General features: G+C 35.5%; 1 protein-coding gene across 2 annotated transcripts in view; it reads left to right on the forward strand.

The window, feature by feature from the left end:
• Positions 1–17,095, forward strand: part of Unc5c (unc-5 netrin receptor C) — a 338,360-nt gene that overhangs the window by 256,695 nt on the left and 64,570 nt on the right. For both annotated transcript variants that reach the window (XM_034501256.2, XM_076933307.1), the window contains exons 5-6: positions 11,338–11,518; positions 15,456–15,623. In XM_034501256.2, the coding sequence (XP_034357147.1) occupies positions 11,338–11,518; positions 15,456–15,623 (349 nt within the window). The remainder of the gene's footprint in view (positions 1–11,337; positions 11,519–15,455; positions 15,624–17,095) is intronic.

The raw sequence follows: 17,095 nt of genomic DNA on the forward strand, positions 1-17,095 counted from the left end.
AAATTATATAGCCCTGTTGGTAAAAATCTTGTTATGTTGTGAGTTTATTTACCTGTAATCTTCAGAAACAAGTTCTTCTATAGAAGTATTTCAAACTTGTGAGAATGATTTGGCTTCCTTGATCTAAGAGATTGTGCTGAAAGAAATCACTCTTTGCAATCAGAATGAAAGAACTATGAATATACACAAGCCAACATGTCATTCCAGTTTGCTACAATTTATATTTACATAGTTCTCTATATCTTATCCTCAGTGATTTCTGGTTAGTAGAAAAATAATGTTATTTCCATTGTAACTTTGTTGACATTCACTGTCTATATTTGGTAGGATTGTAGGAAGAGATGAAGTTGTATCCAAATTATTCAATTTAATAGTGTTATAAGCAATGTCTCTATCCTTGGGTTGACACTACAAGTATAATGAAAAGACTTATAAAATCCACACATTGTCATCTTTGACATAGTCTCAGAATATCCTAACATAAAGCCTATGGATTTGTTTAAATTTTAAAGTTTACATTTATCAGTGAATATGGCTTATATATTCAACATTTAATAATATTCCATTATGTAAAGTCCTCATTGGATTTAATCCTGAAGTTTGTATTATTGAATTTCAAATATAGTATTCCAATTGTTTTTTGAGTAACAATTGATTAGACAATAAAACTCCAGTGTTTATTTGTAATTTTTCCCTTATATTGATGCTTTTAATTATAAAACAATACCTTAGACATGTGACGGGTCTGAAAACCAGTAATGGATGCTAACATTGACACTCAATATTCCTCATGTATGACTCACGCTGGCAGATATTCCTTTTGTTCAAAGGATTGGGAAGAATGAGGAACTAAGCCAGAGACTATGGTGGTTAGCTTTAAAACATTTTGTTCTAACCCTAAATATGTGAGTTTGATTCTTCAGCTGTATAACAGGAAGACAGTTATATTCTTAGCTCATGTTTGAACATGAAATCTTGAAACACTGTTAGAAATAATAATTTGGAGACTAACTTATTTAGACAACTCCCCATTTCTACCCTCTTATCTATAAGAACACTATTAGCTAGAATCTTGTTCAGTATTAGGTAGCATAACTATTGTGATATTTGGTTAGAAAAATGAGGGATGAATAAAAGTGAGCAAATGAGTTTCAAAATCGGGATTCAGTTTGAGGATTATAACCTATGCCATATGTAACTGAAATCTCTAAATGCATACACTTTTGGGACCTATGGGTTTTTCTGTCTCTGTCCATGTTATAGATAAAAGACAAATATAAAGTATTTAGAAAGAAAGAAATAGGCAGTGTTTAAAATATGATGGTTGTAAAATGTTGGAGTGGCTTCACCGTAGAACTTATGCAAGGCTGGGCTATTGAGCTATGGTTTACTACAAAGCGTTGCTTCCCCTGATAATTCACCCATTAGTTCTGACTTTTATAAAATATCAGTCACTCTGAAACTAGAAGACCATGCATCTAAGAACGATAAAGGTTGTTTTTTAAATCAAACCACACAAATAAAGTTAGCACCTTTTCTAGGAACACATGATGGGGATAGTATGCTTCAATCTACAATCTCATCATCAGGAGGGAATCACTAAACTTCATTATTAAAATCATATTAGTATTTGGAGAATTCTGTGGGCAATCAACTGAACTAGGTGATGAGAGTATCAGGGGGAATTGTTAAGCATATGATCGTCCTACAGCAAGACCTGGGAACCTACCTTTGAGCACAAAGCCTGGAAATGTAATGTCTCTTCTGAACAAATACTGTAAGAAGTTATGGCTGTAAACAGTGGACATGGCCTTCACCAGGAGAGTGTACTAAGTGAGGATTTTTCATGGGTATGATGATACAGCCTATGGGTAGACATCTTAGGACAAGTTTCGATCCCCAATCCCCTTTTTCCAACATGTATGTCCTAGTAATCAAACTCAGGTCACTGAATGGAAAGGGAAGCACCCTTACCTACTAAGCCATCTCACTGGCCTCTACATAAGGATTTAGAAGCTGGTATTCATGGTAATGGTAAAGGAAATGTATTCTTCCCAAGTGTTTACTTTCCTGACTAGTATTGGGGATTTAGAGACATTGAAGGCTCCAAGTCATGTTTAAAATATCCAATTTTGACAGTAACCTCTGAGTTAAGTTTAGCACCAGGTAAAAACCCATTGAGACTATTGACTTGTCCTGATCCCATATACATGCAGTCTCTTATCTCATTAAATCCTCCTGCAGCATCACTTTCTGGGCGTTCCTTCACCTTGTACAGTCAAAGACTACAGTCAATTCTGTTTGACTCTTACATTTATTATTCCCCTAGTAACAAAATAGTTGTATAGACTACATTTTTGAAATTTGGTTCATTAAAGTGGTAAAAATTGTGTATGGCTTATTGATTTCTATAAGCAAACCAAAAATCTAGAAAAATTATCTCTTGGAAAAATTTATTTTTAAAGGGTTAAATTTTGTCACGAGCCTTATAAAAGTATAGTGAGGACATTTTATGACATTGAGTATATTTTCCAACTGCACACACATTTGTTAAATAAGAAAAATCTTAGGATGTAGAAGGGAAATTAATTAAATTCAACTTGAAAAAGTCTACTCCTGGACTCCATTATTTTAAGATAAACAGTAAGATATCAGGTTGAAAGAGAGATCAATTTGAAAAGAGATTATGATTGATCCTGTGCTTTTATGCTTTTCATATCTGTTGAGCATCTAGAAAGTAACTGAAAGAATAGACAGAACTTAACAAAAATTAAGACTAATGTTGATGGTTTGAGAATTATCAGCCATAAGTGAAGAATATGTCCATATAATATGTCTAACAAGTGCCTTCAGGTCTCAGGAAAAGTTGCAGTGGGCTTCCTTGTGGAGCTTTGGAAAATCTAGCCATCTGGGCCCCTCCTGTAACTAATAAAATCAGAACTTATATGGGATCTAGGCAAGAAAGATGCAGTAATTGATTCCTGGAGAATTCAGGGCACAACGTTAAAAAATAAAAACCACCACTGATTTAAAGAAAGAGAAAAGATATAATAGGGACAATGAGAAGCTTGCATGAGGGCATGTAAACATCAGACATAGGGTTTCTGAAGTATACCCAGAGCAGCTACTAACCATAGCAAGTTCTTTGCATTTGAAAATTAGACAGGACTACTGATTGCCTCTAATAGTAAAATTTGAGCAGTATCAATGGCCTTTACCCCAGAGAGTTACCATGTGAACAGTGAATGAGCAAGTGAATAGATGGGAAGCTACAGGATTGTAACTTTTAAGAGATAAAAAGACTGAAATATGACTGTTGAAGAAGAAGTACGCATATCATGTGTTCAGAGTAAGCTGGGAGCTACAAAAATACTGAGTTCTTTACTGATGACCTAGAGGCTCAGAAGTCTAAGCAGTAAAATAATATGAATCACCAGTGGCTGCAGTTTCTGAAGGTAAATGCTTAGCAACCTGGAGTTGCAGATGGCTTTTGGAGTGGTACATAAACCTTCAGGTTATGTCTTCTGGATAAATGTTCACTCTTGCCTATTTGCTAATGCTTTTGGCTAGAATTGTATGAGAGTAATTCTGTTTGCTGTTCTTTGATTGAATGTTGAAACAGGATCCACAAAGTGAGATATTTTTCTTCACAGAACTATATCATGTTCTCACTCATCATACTTGCTGCAGAGCAAGAACATCACAAGCCACGGGATGTCTAGATTTAACATTATGAATTTCAGCTCCTGTGTGTGTACAAAGACATGGCATCTATAGGACAGATTGTAACGGGATGCTGCTTGATTTCATAGAAAAGGTGTACCCATTGAAAATATTTTTAGATATCTTTCATTTTGATATGGCTAGAGGAAAATCTTATCCCTGAAGTTCTAGTTAATGTAATAGAGATCACTAAATGCATGCCATATATTGAAGGTGGGGTAAAGAGAGTGATATTACAAAGAATAAGTATTGAGAAATGACTTAGATATATATGAAATAACATATATATGTGAATGTGTATTTTTCATGTTTCTTACATTTACTACCAAAATAGAAGTGAATGTCAGATTTTATACAGTTAAATGTCTTCAATTAAAAATACATTCTACATACGCTTTTAGGAAGTGATGCAGTGATGGTGTCTTCTAACAGGATTAGAAAGCATTTATACAAGTTTTTTAAATATATTTCAGTACCTGACAAATGGCTATTGGTCTATCCAATGCTTCCTTACAGAGTGCTCGATTATCTTTTAAAAGTGAATAGAGGATAAATCTCAGTTGAAGGATAAAAGAACGCCGACATTAACATATTTCAAGCTATTTAGACTATCATGATTTCTTTCAGTTCTTGAGTTCTTCTCATTTGGTCTTACCCTCATATTCTTTAGTATATTCTTAGTTAAATATTGATGATAATTTTAAACTACTCATTGTGTGTTAGAGATAGGCCATTCAGTTTCCAAATCCTTAAGAAATGTGGTCTAGAATTGTTCTCGTCTTATAAATGAGTGCAGCAAGTTGTGTAGATGAGAAACCAACCCAAAGTAGACACAAATAACACAAAGTGACCAAGTCCAGCTTGGAACTCAGCAGTCTATTCAGCCTTTCTCTCTGAGAGTTTAAAAACTTTCGGGAAGACTCTCAGATATGCATAGTGGAATGACTCAAATCAAACATTAACAGTAGAATTCGCAAAGCATTCTGCTATTGCTCGCTAACAATTCTTGTCACCATTAATAAAACCCCATACTCTTTAAACATTTAAGAAAATAACATCAAATATGTCCCCAAAAGACAGCAAAGGCTACAGTTCCTAGACCCAAGAATAGACACTGAAGGGTGCTGAGCATCACGGCAGCCATGGAGTCACGGTTTATGGCAGAAACCTTTTATTGCTTTCTGAACTTCAACCTCTCTTTTTCTGTCTTCTGGAGTGTTTTATACACAGCTAAAGATAACTACTTACTCAGAAAGAGTTCTGCATTGTATAAATCAGTTTGCCAAGTGGGAAAGATGAAGAATAAAAGAGAAAAATGTTGCAATGACAAAAAATATGAAGAGAATTAGAGGCAAGAACAGGTACTGACACTTAACTAACCAAAACTGCATTGTGAATAAATTTCATTAGAACAAGTAAATTAATTACTACTCAACGTGATATAAACCCAACACATGAAGAGATGTTGTGTATAATATTTTTATAATATATATTTAAGGAATTACTTCAAAATGGAGGAATCATTTTCTTTGGCACTGCTGATCCTAGAGCCAGCACATGAAACATAGTTTTTAAAATTAGATGTTACAGCTCTTGCATATTGATTTCTCTTGGTGACTCAGATAGCCTTTTACATGATAAATAGAATTACTCTCACATATTTTTCTCTTTTTTACATTTAAGTTTTTATGATTGCTCTAACATTTTGTCTAAGCCAGAAATAATAATTAAATATTATTTCATCCCACTTGCACTGTAAATATCCTTTTAAATCAGTGTGTTCCATTTTTAATGTTAAGATAAACCTGACCCAAAGAAAAGTCATCAGGATTTAAGTGTTTCAAAACTTACCATTTACAGAAAAAAGCAAGGACATTTTGAGTAATTAAACATTTACTAGCATCATGCTTTCTTGCATGGGTCCCTCATGAGATTGACCAACCGCAACTCATTGCTTTGTCTCTCAGATTGTTTCTGCTTTTGTAACCCTGTTCTGCGTGTAGATTCCCAAGCCAGAACCTGCAGAATGCATTTAGTATTCTTCTTTCTAGCCTGTACCCAAGCATGTATACTTCCTTAAGTGCCCTGTTACTCTAATGTTATTTGCCTCTCAGTCATCAGAATTCCATCACCAAATGCAAGTGCAGGTATCTACCCCACTAAGGTCCCTCCGCTGTATGTTTCAGTCTCAGGTTCCCTTTATCTTAACATATGTCCAGTTGCAATTGTGCATATACCCCACCTCTTTTTGATAGGAGCTCTATCATCAGAATCTTCCCTGACTATTCTTTAGAACTTAACACAATGCCTACACATAGTCTATGCTTGGGGATTGTGTATGAGTTTAAACCACAGTTTAGGATTATTTACCTTTTCAAGACAGGGTTTTGTGAATCTAAGAAGAGACTAGAACTTACCATATAGAACCATATTTATTTACCATAAAGCCTAGGACGACTTTGAGCATTTTCTTTACTTGAAGAGTTTTCTTGTAGTTATGTATCACCACACTTGGTTTATATAGGCTGACAATCAAAGCAAGGGCTTACAGAATGCTATTCACACATTCAACCAACTCAGACATATAACCCAGCCTTCTTTTCCATTTGTTTCCTTGTTGGTGATAGTGGTGTTTTTAATTTTATCTTGGTAGAAACAGAACCCTGGCTCTCATTCATGCTTGACAAGACAAGCACCTTACCATTAAGCCACTAACCCAACTCCTTAGGAAGCAATTTTACAAACAGATTCTATAATCTCCAGATAAGTTTGTAGAAGTTACTCAACCACAGGTTTTTGCTTTGCTTTGTTTTTAATTCTCAAGAAGATAATACAGGGTTAATATATACTGTGTACACATGTCGTCTTTGAAGAAAGACTCCCTGACTATAGGACAGATAGACTTAGCTTCAGATGGCAACAGGAAACTGAGAGTTTCCTAGAGTAACTGGAGTTCATCTTCTATTTCATGCTTCTCTGTTAAAGCCACATAGAGGTGAGCCAGGTATCCTCAAAGGCACTGGAAAGTTGAATTCTTGATTCCCCAGCAGAACAATATAGATAGCTCAATCTATTTAATTAAAATCATGTCTAGGGGCTGGTCCTCACTAGAAATATTTAATTTTAATTCTGACATTCAAACAGAAGCCTTCTTATAGGAACTAAAAATACATAACAGATTTTGCTCCACTATGTGTCCTGTTTTCATTCATATGTAAGGACATTCTGGTTAAATGTTAACTATTGGCCAGTTCTAGAACATAAGAGACAGCAGTGATAAAGAGGGGGGAGCAGAAAAGCTTGGCATGATGGCCCATTCCTGGAATTATAGTACTTAAAATACTCGTGCAGTAAAATTATATATGTTCAGGACCAGCTTGGGCTACATATGAACCAAAAAAGTAGATCGAAAACCCATGCAGCTTCCTTCCTAGGGGACAAAAATTAGTAAAATCTTAATAAATGAGATGGAGAAAATAAAAGAACGAATGTGATTGGTTGGGGTATAGGAATACATGGGGGCTGAAAGTGCAAACGCGAACCAGAAATAGATATACAAAAGGATGTGAGCAGTGGTGGAGGACAACACAGCATAACAACAGCTCAGGTAAGGTTGATTCATGCATATGTAAAGGTACAAGTAGATTCAGTATCTCCCCATCAAGAGAGCAGTTATTAGCATGGTGGTCTTTGCAACACAGCCTGCATACTGAGATAACATCATGGGAATAGTGAAAGTCAAGCTCTGAAAGAGTGTGATTTTCTGGCAACATGAAGTAGTTCATTGTAAGGATTCAGGGTTGATATTGAGTTAACTAAGGACTCATTAAAGATCTTGCAATACGGTGTAGCATGCTGTGGGAGACATAGAGCTGTATATGGCGGTTGGGTACCTAAAAGTGAAGACTAAAGTTGAAGCATGGTGCAAGATCTGTGCATCAAAGTAGACACTAGAGTTACATTTTAACATTGGAAAGCAAAACAGATAGGGAGTTCTGGTGAAGCGGTCTAGAGAAAAGAGGCATAGATAACAGGAAAAAAAATGCCAAAAGACAGGGTATTGGACTTGCAGGTGACATGTAGTGGTAATGACAAAAGTTATACTAATTTCTCTAAAATACCATCATACACAGAGGTGCCTGAAGGTCCTGTTTGGATGCCTGCTTGAACCCGTGGGTAGAAGATGAGATTGTACATTTCATCTTGCTCCTGGTGTTGTGCTAGCTCTATCCAGAGATCTCATTTTGAAAGTCAATAATCTAATAGTAACTTATAACTGTTGGGAGAGATTTTAAAGCACTGAAGGTAGAGCGCTTTGAACTGAGAATCATTTTTCTCGGAAAGATTTATTTTTAGGGTCAAATTTAGGACTGATATATTTGAAACATTCTCCAAGTTATCCTACTGTGAGTCCAAAGTTGAAACCCTCTACAAAGAATGTGGAGCCCAAGAGTACAAGATTGTTGCAGGTAGGTCTAGGACTGAAGGGTCAAGAAATGAGATATCTCATCTTTGTAGTTATTTTTGTAGATGATTAGAACTTATACTAAAGTGATAATAGCCCAGATGTCTCTAGATTACTACCAAAATAATGTAGGTATCAGATATGAGTGAAAGCAAGAGTAATGGGAGAAAATGATCTGGAAAAAAATGTAAAATAAAAGCACTTACCTAAACCCAGACTCGGGGGTTTGTTCAGCTTAGAAAACCAAATACCACCCACTTAGGAAGACTTGAGGAGAAACACTGATCTCAAAAGACATTAAGCTTAGATGGGAAATAGAAAAGGTACACATTGGAATAAGATGTTATTCTGGTGGGTTTCACTGACTGGTTCTAAAGCAGAAGAAACCTATTTCTAGTCAGGAATCTGTTCTTGAAGCAGGGGCTACAACACAGAAGGAACACAGGAATTCGGAGCAGTGTGAAGCTTTGCCAGAGCGTCCCTCCATTTCTTAGTGCTATAACCCACCATTTCCTATAAGGCAGTTATACAAATCAACACAGGAAACTGCCCAATGTAGAGATTCTGTGATCATAAGAGTCTTTAGGGTAGAAAATGAGTGTACTTCCTCAAGTACCTACAGCATTCACTTCAACATGGCTTTTCATGGGTCCTAGAAGCTCCACCACTCACAGAAACACTGAAAGAAAGTCTGTCCATGTGTATGAAAATAAAATGAGCATGCACCACACAATCAGGCTAGGCTCTCAATATTTTTTTTGTCAACTGTGTAAATCAAATTCATTCTTCTATGTAATAAACTCTTCAAAGAAACTGGAAGTTTGTAATATTCCTTAGGGTCTCTTTATACCTATTGTAATTAGGATAGTATCGTTGTTATTAAACAAAGTATCAATGCACATAAAGAAACCAAAGGCAAATCATGAGCTTAAGGGTGGAATATAAGTCATTAAGGAAATACTCCAAGAAAAATGATCAGAAAAGTCTTGAGCAAAAAGGAATAGACAGACAAGGAAACTGAAAACTCAAATATAATCTCAGAAAGACTCCATATGATCCCAGGCAGGAACCTCAGAGGACTACACCCCAGAACTCAGTATTTTTGAGTCTATGTATACACAGAATGGTGACAGACAGGAAAGTTGTAGGGCATAATGTAAACTACTCATAGACATAGCCAAGTGAAAGAGAATTTATATGTCTGAGGGATGTCATTCAAAGACAGATGGCAAAATAGACTCTCAAGACGAGAATTGTTCAGAGTACAAAATCAGTAATCCCACTCAAGAAAGCTTCAAGATGGGATAGTGTCTTAGTCAGGGTTTCTATTGCTGTGAAGAGACACCATAACCATGGCAACTCTTATAAAGGAAGACATTTAATTGGGGTTCAAAGTTCAGAGGAAAAGTTTAGTCCATTATCATTATGGCAGGAAGCATGGTAGCATTCATGCAGAAATGGTGTTAGAGAAGTTGCTGACCGTTCACCATCTGGATCCTTGGGAAGCAGGAGAGACAGTGAGCCACTGAGAATGACCTCGAAATTCTGATACCACAAAGCTCAATCCCAGCAACACACTTCCTCCAACAATCCACCCGTACTCCCACAAGGTCTCCTATAATGACACCTCCTATGAGCTTATGGGGCCACTTTTATTTAAGCCTTCACAGACTGATAACCACAGCCAAGTATAGATCAAAAAATAATAAAGTCAACTGTCAGATCATTATTGGCAAGTAGCTGTCTGATAGTACATTTGTTTGGGTCTTTGCATACATATACATATAAATATATTGCAGCTAGTTTCTTGTATCATGTGTGATCTGCACCTGACAGTAAAATTCAGATTTAAAAATCCAGTTTTAAATGGATCCCCTTGTATTTCTCCCTACCATATCAAGTATATTTAACTGCTTCCAAATTTACATGATTATAAATAATGGTTTGCATCTGTACCCTCATCCACTTCTGATTCTCAGGAGTATGGTTATTTGTTGTTTTTCCTTCTTAATGCTGGCTTTTCTTCGATGGATTAGAAAAGTGTAACTGACAGTCACTTGTATTACAGAAGTAACTTAGAACTGTGTTGTGCCAAGTTCACTGACAGATTTAGAGATTAATTCTTATGGCGCTGAAGAAGCTCTTTAAGATTTTGAAAATGGCAACAATATTGACTCCTTCTTACTAAAGGTTACCTGTGTCCACATCCACTGTAATGCAAGAGGAAAGTTTAACTGTGGTAAATATCAATGTTGTTTTCCTTTGTGGGAAAACTATTTCACAAGGAAACAAATCTTGCCAAGATAAAAAATAGCTTACGCCCCAGAAGGACAGTTTGCACAAGAATATATCTCTTCTTTTATTCAGCAAGGACAGAAAACTGTTGTTAAATCAATAGTGTTAGCATAGCAAAACAATGCTTTGATAATGTTGAATAGTCATGTCTTAGGTCAGATTTTCCAAAACCAAACTATGTGCCAAAGATTTGAATACTAGGATTCAAAAACGGGACTTGAGCGTGACTTATGAGCTATTTGGATTGTGTTGGGGTTAGTAGGAAAACTTCCCCCACCAAATATTTTGGCTTATACACATCTACAAATCAGTGTTTGGCTACATTTTAAGGTCTGTGCATTTTCAGGCAAATTTAATCCATATGTTGCAGAGAAGCTACAGGTAAATCATCTGAATGTTGCCTTATTAGACCTTCATGATGTTTGAAATGCCTTTTCAGCTTCTTTATAGTCTTATGTTCTTTTCTATAAAACAGCAGGTAAGGTGCCAAGAGTAAACAAATCAAACAGCAAAAGGTTTGGGTTCATTTGGAATGCTTTGCTGGTTATTTTTGATTGGGTTTTCTGCTTGGCAATGCTTATTCCCCATGTCTGCCTGCGGGGCAAAGTGGAAACAGTTGAGCACTGTATTTCCAAACTGTTTCATTGACATTTGAGAATAATGTAGTACAGACAGAATCAGCATGTTTGGCAGGTGAGTGATACCTAATATAACCTTGGAAAGTAACTTTCCTCTACTTGGATGCAGTTCATAGCATGAAATGATGTTATGTACACTACAAAACCTGGGTCAGGACAAGCAGTCATACAGATACCTGGACTGGGGATTTATCAAATTTTCTTGTGCATCTTTAGGTGGAGTGGCTAAAGAATGAAGACATAATTGATCCCGTTGAAGATCGGAATTTTTATATTACTATTGATCACAACCTGATCATCAAGCAGGCCCGACTCTCAGATACAGCAAACTATACCTGTGTTGCCAAAAACATTGTTGCCAAGAGGAAAAGCACCACCGCCACTGTCATTGTGTATGGTAAGAGAACCCTCAGGTTCTCAGTTCAGCACATGCAAGGAATTTGTTCTCATTTATAGCATTATTGCATTTTAAATTATTCAGCTAGCAATCTTTTTTAGATTCCCACCACCATTTCTTCCAGCCTCGTGCATGGTCAGTAGGTTTAATTACTTCCAGGAGGCTCCTAAGTGTAATGAAGCTTTGGTAAGTTTCTGGAAACTGCCCACATCTGCTGCTTCTCAGGGGTCTCATTTCTCAAGGAGGAATTGTACCAAGAAGACCTGACTGAGTTTGGGAGATAACAAAGCTCTAAGCAGAACAATGACATTTCTTTGACTCTAGGCTCAGACCCATGATTATACCAACAAAAGAAATGTGAAACCAAGAGATTCCATAAATATACTTGATGCCCATCTACTTTTAGAACTTGCTTTCTTGCTTCCACTCGAAGACTGAAGAGCCATAATAAAGGCCACTGTGGTCAAGGGACTGTCATTCCTACAACATGGCAAAGCCTTGTGAAAGGAGTTTGCACTCTCTGGCCCCTCACAGCCTGCCATGTCTTAACCTTTTGATTCTCCTCACGTGTCAAACAGTTGCATATCCGATTTTAGAGTGGCATCAATGCTTACCTCCTTCTGCAGCTGACACTCCATTAGTCCCTAGCTGTTTTTCAAGGTGACTCATCCCTCAGCTTGGCCTTCTACTGTTTCATACACTAAAAGATTACACTGTACATTTACGTAATTCTCAGAATGTTGGGTCTTCCTTATATTGGTTTATTGTCACAGACGAATCTAAACCCCAAGTATTTGAGGTGAGGTTTCCTCTTGAACAAGGAACCCAGACTTTACCTCTAATCAGCTGTCTCCCTACTCGTGTGATCTGCCATATGCCTGAATTAGGGTGGCCTGGGAAGTAGGGGCTTTCGGTTAGAATATCCTGGCATTTACTTCAGAGAATCTTAAAGAAGATAAGATTAGGATAAACTAAGGTGCCAAAGAATATGTCATTACAGTTTTTTTTTAACCATTTTCTTAAGTTGAAGGCAATTTAATAATAGCACATCCAAAGAGATCACCTAACTACCGTCCATTTGGTTTAAATTCAAGAGGAGTTCCCAGGAAAACCACCTCCTGTATACTAAAAGGAAAATTTTTACCATGGAGAAAGTTGAAAACAGGAGAATTCTGTACAGTTCTTATTCAATTAACTCTTAATTCTTCGTCACCTTTTCCTGACTTAGCATTCCTGGGATCACGTCCATACAGAGACACATTTAGTGCTCCTGGCCTTGGTGGCTGCTTACTTCTCTGTGATCCTCCTATGATGGGCAAACATGTGTTGAATCCACTTGTGTGTTTTTATCCTTCTTGTATAAGTTTGATTCTCATATAAAACTGAAAAGGAATCTAAAAATACAGAGATAAGTTGTTTCCTCTCCAACAGTTCCATTGTGTGGTTGTGTACTGGCACGATGAGGAGTCACAAGAACAGAAACCATCATGAAGTTCCAGAGGCTGCACATAGTGATTCTTTACAACTGCCATTTTGATTACAGGATAGAAGCAGTCTAATTTTTTGTAATCTTCTGATTACTCTTGGGTTTAATTTCCTAGTCCAGATAAATGGCTACGTTGAATTGTAAGCAGTTGTAATTCTTAAATCACAAGAAATTGTTTTGTACTTTTTATCTTAGTTTAAATTGGATGAACACTAGATTAACAGCATTTAAAATGCAAAGAAGCAAGGGGACCCACTCATACCTTGTGCCAATTGCAAATAACTAATGAAGGCACACTATAAATAGATGTATTCTATAGGTATTTAATATAGATGCAAATCTCTTTCTACTTATAGCATAATTTCAATATCTGCAAGTGCAATGAGAACACTGTTATATTAGAAAGGATCACACACAAATAACAGAGGCATTTTTAAACAAGAGCCAGGACCAAAGATAAAGCAATGAGAACTAGATCAGCAGCCATCTGGCTTTTTTTTTAAATGGAATCCTTTTTTCTTTCTCTATAAAATAAAGGGATGCTTCTAGTATCTGCAATAAGTAAGTAAGTAAGTAAATAAATAAATAAATCTGATTTTTTTTAATATCACAGCAGAACATCAACAGACTGGTAACTGTAGATGTAGCTTAGAGTCTCAGCTTCCCATGCTAGTAAGCAGTGTCCATGACAACACTGTGACATTTGATATTTTAGAAAGCTGATCCAGGAACTTGATTTTGGAGCTCCAGTTGAAATTCTACCTGTCAACTGTCTGCTCCTGAGTTTCATGGCTCCATAAATTGAATTGCCCAAGGCTCATGGATTGGGCACATCAATCCATGGAAATACATATCTAATCATCATTTCTTCTGAACTTGTTTCATATCTCCTTTTTCATTACTGTCATTTTGGCCTTATAAATGTACATCTATTAAGGAAAATTTTGAAAACACAGAAAAGGTCAAAGAAGAAAATATCGTTGACCCTGTCATCTACCAATAATATTTTTGAAATTAATATGATACCACTATTATTTTGTATGCATAGATAGTACATTAAAATAAAAATTATACATGTTATTTTATATAATGTATAATGTTAAACACTATGTTTTCTTAGAGAACCTCTTGCTTTATCATTTTAATAATATACATGAAAATATTATTTTCCTGCTTTAAAATCATACATTCAAATTGTTTATCACACATTTTAAAATCTTACAAAAATACCTTGTTCATGTCTGTAAATATAGTCATATTTATTTACTGATGAGTGAGTAGTTTTCTAGAAAATATAATTTGTAGCAGATCATTTGTATGCACAGAGTCTGTGTGCTTCAGCAGCAAACTCTCTTCTTTATCTTAGGAGGCAAATGCATATACTTGTTCCATAGTATTCTAACTATCAGCAAATAATTCATGTTTAAAATTGTTTCGTTAATTAGATTATATAAATATTATATACGTTATTGTGCTATTTTAAAAATCGTGCTATTTTCTAGAAGGGATGTCATCTAAAAATCAATATTGTGAGTATTATAGAATTCTGTAATATATATATATATATATATATATATATATATATATATTACAAAACCATATATATATATATTCTGCTCCTGAGACTATAGTCTCATCCATTATATATAATATATATATATTTGTTATATATCATGATACATATATATCATTCATTATATACCATTTTATATATATATATATGTATATATATGTGTGTGTGTATAGACATACATATAAAATACATTATATACCATGATTAGCCTTCTGCTCAAGATGTCACATATATAAATATGTCACATATCTACTGACCAATCTATCACATACCATGATTAGCCTTTCTGCACAAGGTGAGTATCCATTTTAAATGTGCCAACCAGTTGCTAGGTCAGTTAGACTGCCAATTTGTTTAAAACTCAAATGTAGTAAGATTTAATTCTGTAATTGAGTTTACATGTAGGTTGTGAAACTGGATAAAATTCCTTGAAAAGCTGTAAAGTTTGCAAATGCTGAAGAAAAATAATAACACATTTGATTTTTAAGGAGTCAAGATGACTTTATTCAGTTCCCATGCTTCGGCTTACATGGCATCAGGATGTAAATATTTATTATGTGAGATAAACTGTCAAAAGTAATTTTTTTGGAATTTAACTAGGTAAAGGGATATAAAAAATGTTAGCTAAGGAAAAAGAACATTGTCTTATTTATTTTTGTGAGTTACTTATGGAAAACAATTTTGTATATCTCTATCTATATTCTCAGCTATCCAACAAAACTGTGAACTGCTTGCTATTTGTGGCCTTCTCTAGCATTGAAATCTTGCTCTTTTTATGATTCCATGGGATATGACTCTAGTCTGTATGTTGTGTGTGATTTGTATGTGTTGGACATTCCCATATGTTTAACCTACCCTTTGTGGTTTGTCTCCCTCAGTTAATGGTGGCTGGTCCACCTGGACGGAATGGTCTGTGTGTAACAGCCGCTGTGGGCGAGGATATCAGAAACGCACAAGAACCTGCACCAACCCAGCCCCACTCAATGGTGGGGCCTTCTGTGAAGGGCAGAGTGTGCAGAAAATAGCATGCACTACTTTATGCCCAGGTAAATAAAGTCTCCTTCCTAAGTTCTTTTACCATTCAAAAAATACTAGAAGTATATACAAATAGCCAATCTAGACTGAGACATGTGATATTCATTATTTAAATTTATTCTACATTCAGTATTTACCTTACTGAGGAGTCAGATTTCTCCAAGAGTTTCTAACTTTATCATCTAAACATGCAACATGCTATAAGAGGCCAAACACCATGAATGTAATCCTATGTTTCTAGTTACATTGTGAGATGCAAGATTGCCCATCCTTTAAATGTTTTTTAACAGCATTGAAAACCACATAAAGTTAGAAATAACAACCCTTGATCTTCAGAAATCCATGAAAATTAATAGGACATGAAACTTAGAAAATGCTTTATACTGGAATACTTGATGTGTGGTGTCAGTTTCTGGACAGTGGCAAATAAAACATTTGGAAAGAATTAAAAGAAAGGGTAAGCTTTGTGACACATGAGATAACAGATCTGGAAAATACAGCACAGCGAGCTCTTTCTTATCTGTGTGTCTTGGTCGGCTGTCTTATAAATAATTCGCAGTGGTTCCTATACCAAGACTGTGTCCCTTTGCTTCTTTGAATCATCATGCAATATTTCATATTTCTATCAGATCTTGATTCAAGATAAATCTGAGTTAAGAGTTACCCAGATCCAAACCAAATCCCAAACATATTAAAATGCCTAGTCATATAACATATCCAGACCTTAAGCTAAAATTGTTTTTAAAATAATCCATAAATTCATTGTACTCAATAGTTAGGATTTCTGTGATCAGTATCACTGTTTGAATACACAGCCTCCTTAAGCACTCTTTGCTTGGCCCAACTTTTTACTGTTAATCCTTTAATAAAACATTCTTCAGAAATGAGAGGAAAGAAAAATGTTATCTACTGGTTATATTTCCAAGTATTGATTCCAAGTAACAAACTGGTTTCCTGCATTGAACCACTGAGAGCCCTTATTTATGGAACACATTTGGAGTTGAGGGTGAGCTTAGAGGTTCAGATTTTCCCATACACTCTCTGTTATTTCACCTAGGTTCTGACTCCTATAATTCAGAGTCTGTTGACCACTTTGAGTTGAAAGAACAATGTGGGTACACATACACACACACACACACACACACACAGAAACACAAACAGAGACACACTTATGTGCCGGTACTTTATGTAACAAGCACATAATTGCTGATCTGCAGCAAAGCAAATATTATTTTTGGTAACTGGGAGTTGATGTATAGCTGACTATTATGGAAATAGTTATGTGTTCCTTAATTTTGAACATAGACACATTTCTACCCTGGTATACATTATCACTAGTACATTTACTTATAATTTCTTAGTAATAAGAAAGATTTGCCAAATACTGTAGGCTACTAAAATTTGTATTGTTTTACTAGTGTTCAGATTTGAGAAGTTTCAATGCTCAATAAATGATGCTTGGCATTGTTTTATGTGAAATATA

Source organism: Arvicanthis niloticus, chromosome 4 (genome assembly GCF_011762505.2).
Source record: "Arvicanthis niloticus isolate mArvNil1 chromosome 4, mArvNil1.pat.X, whole genome shotgun sequence".
Lineage (NCBI taxonomy): Eukaryota > Metazoa > Chordata > Mammalia > Rodentia > Muridae > Arvicanthis > Arvicanthis niloticus.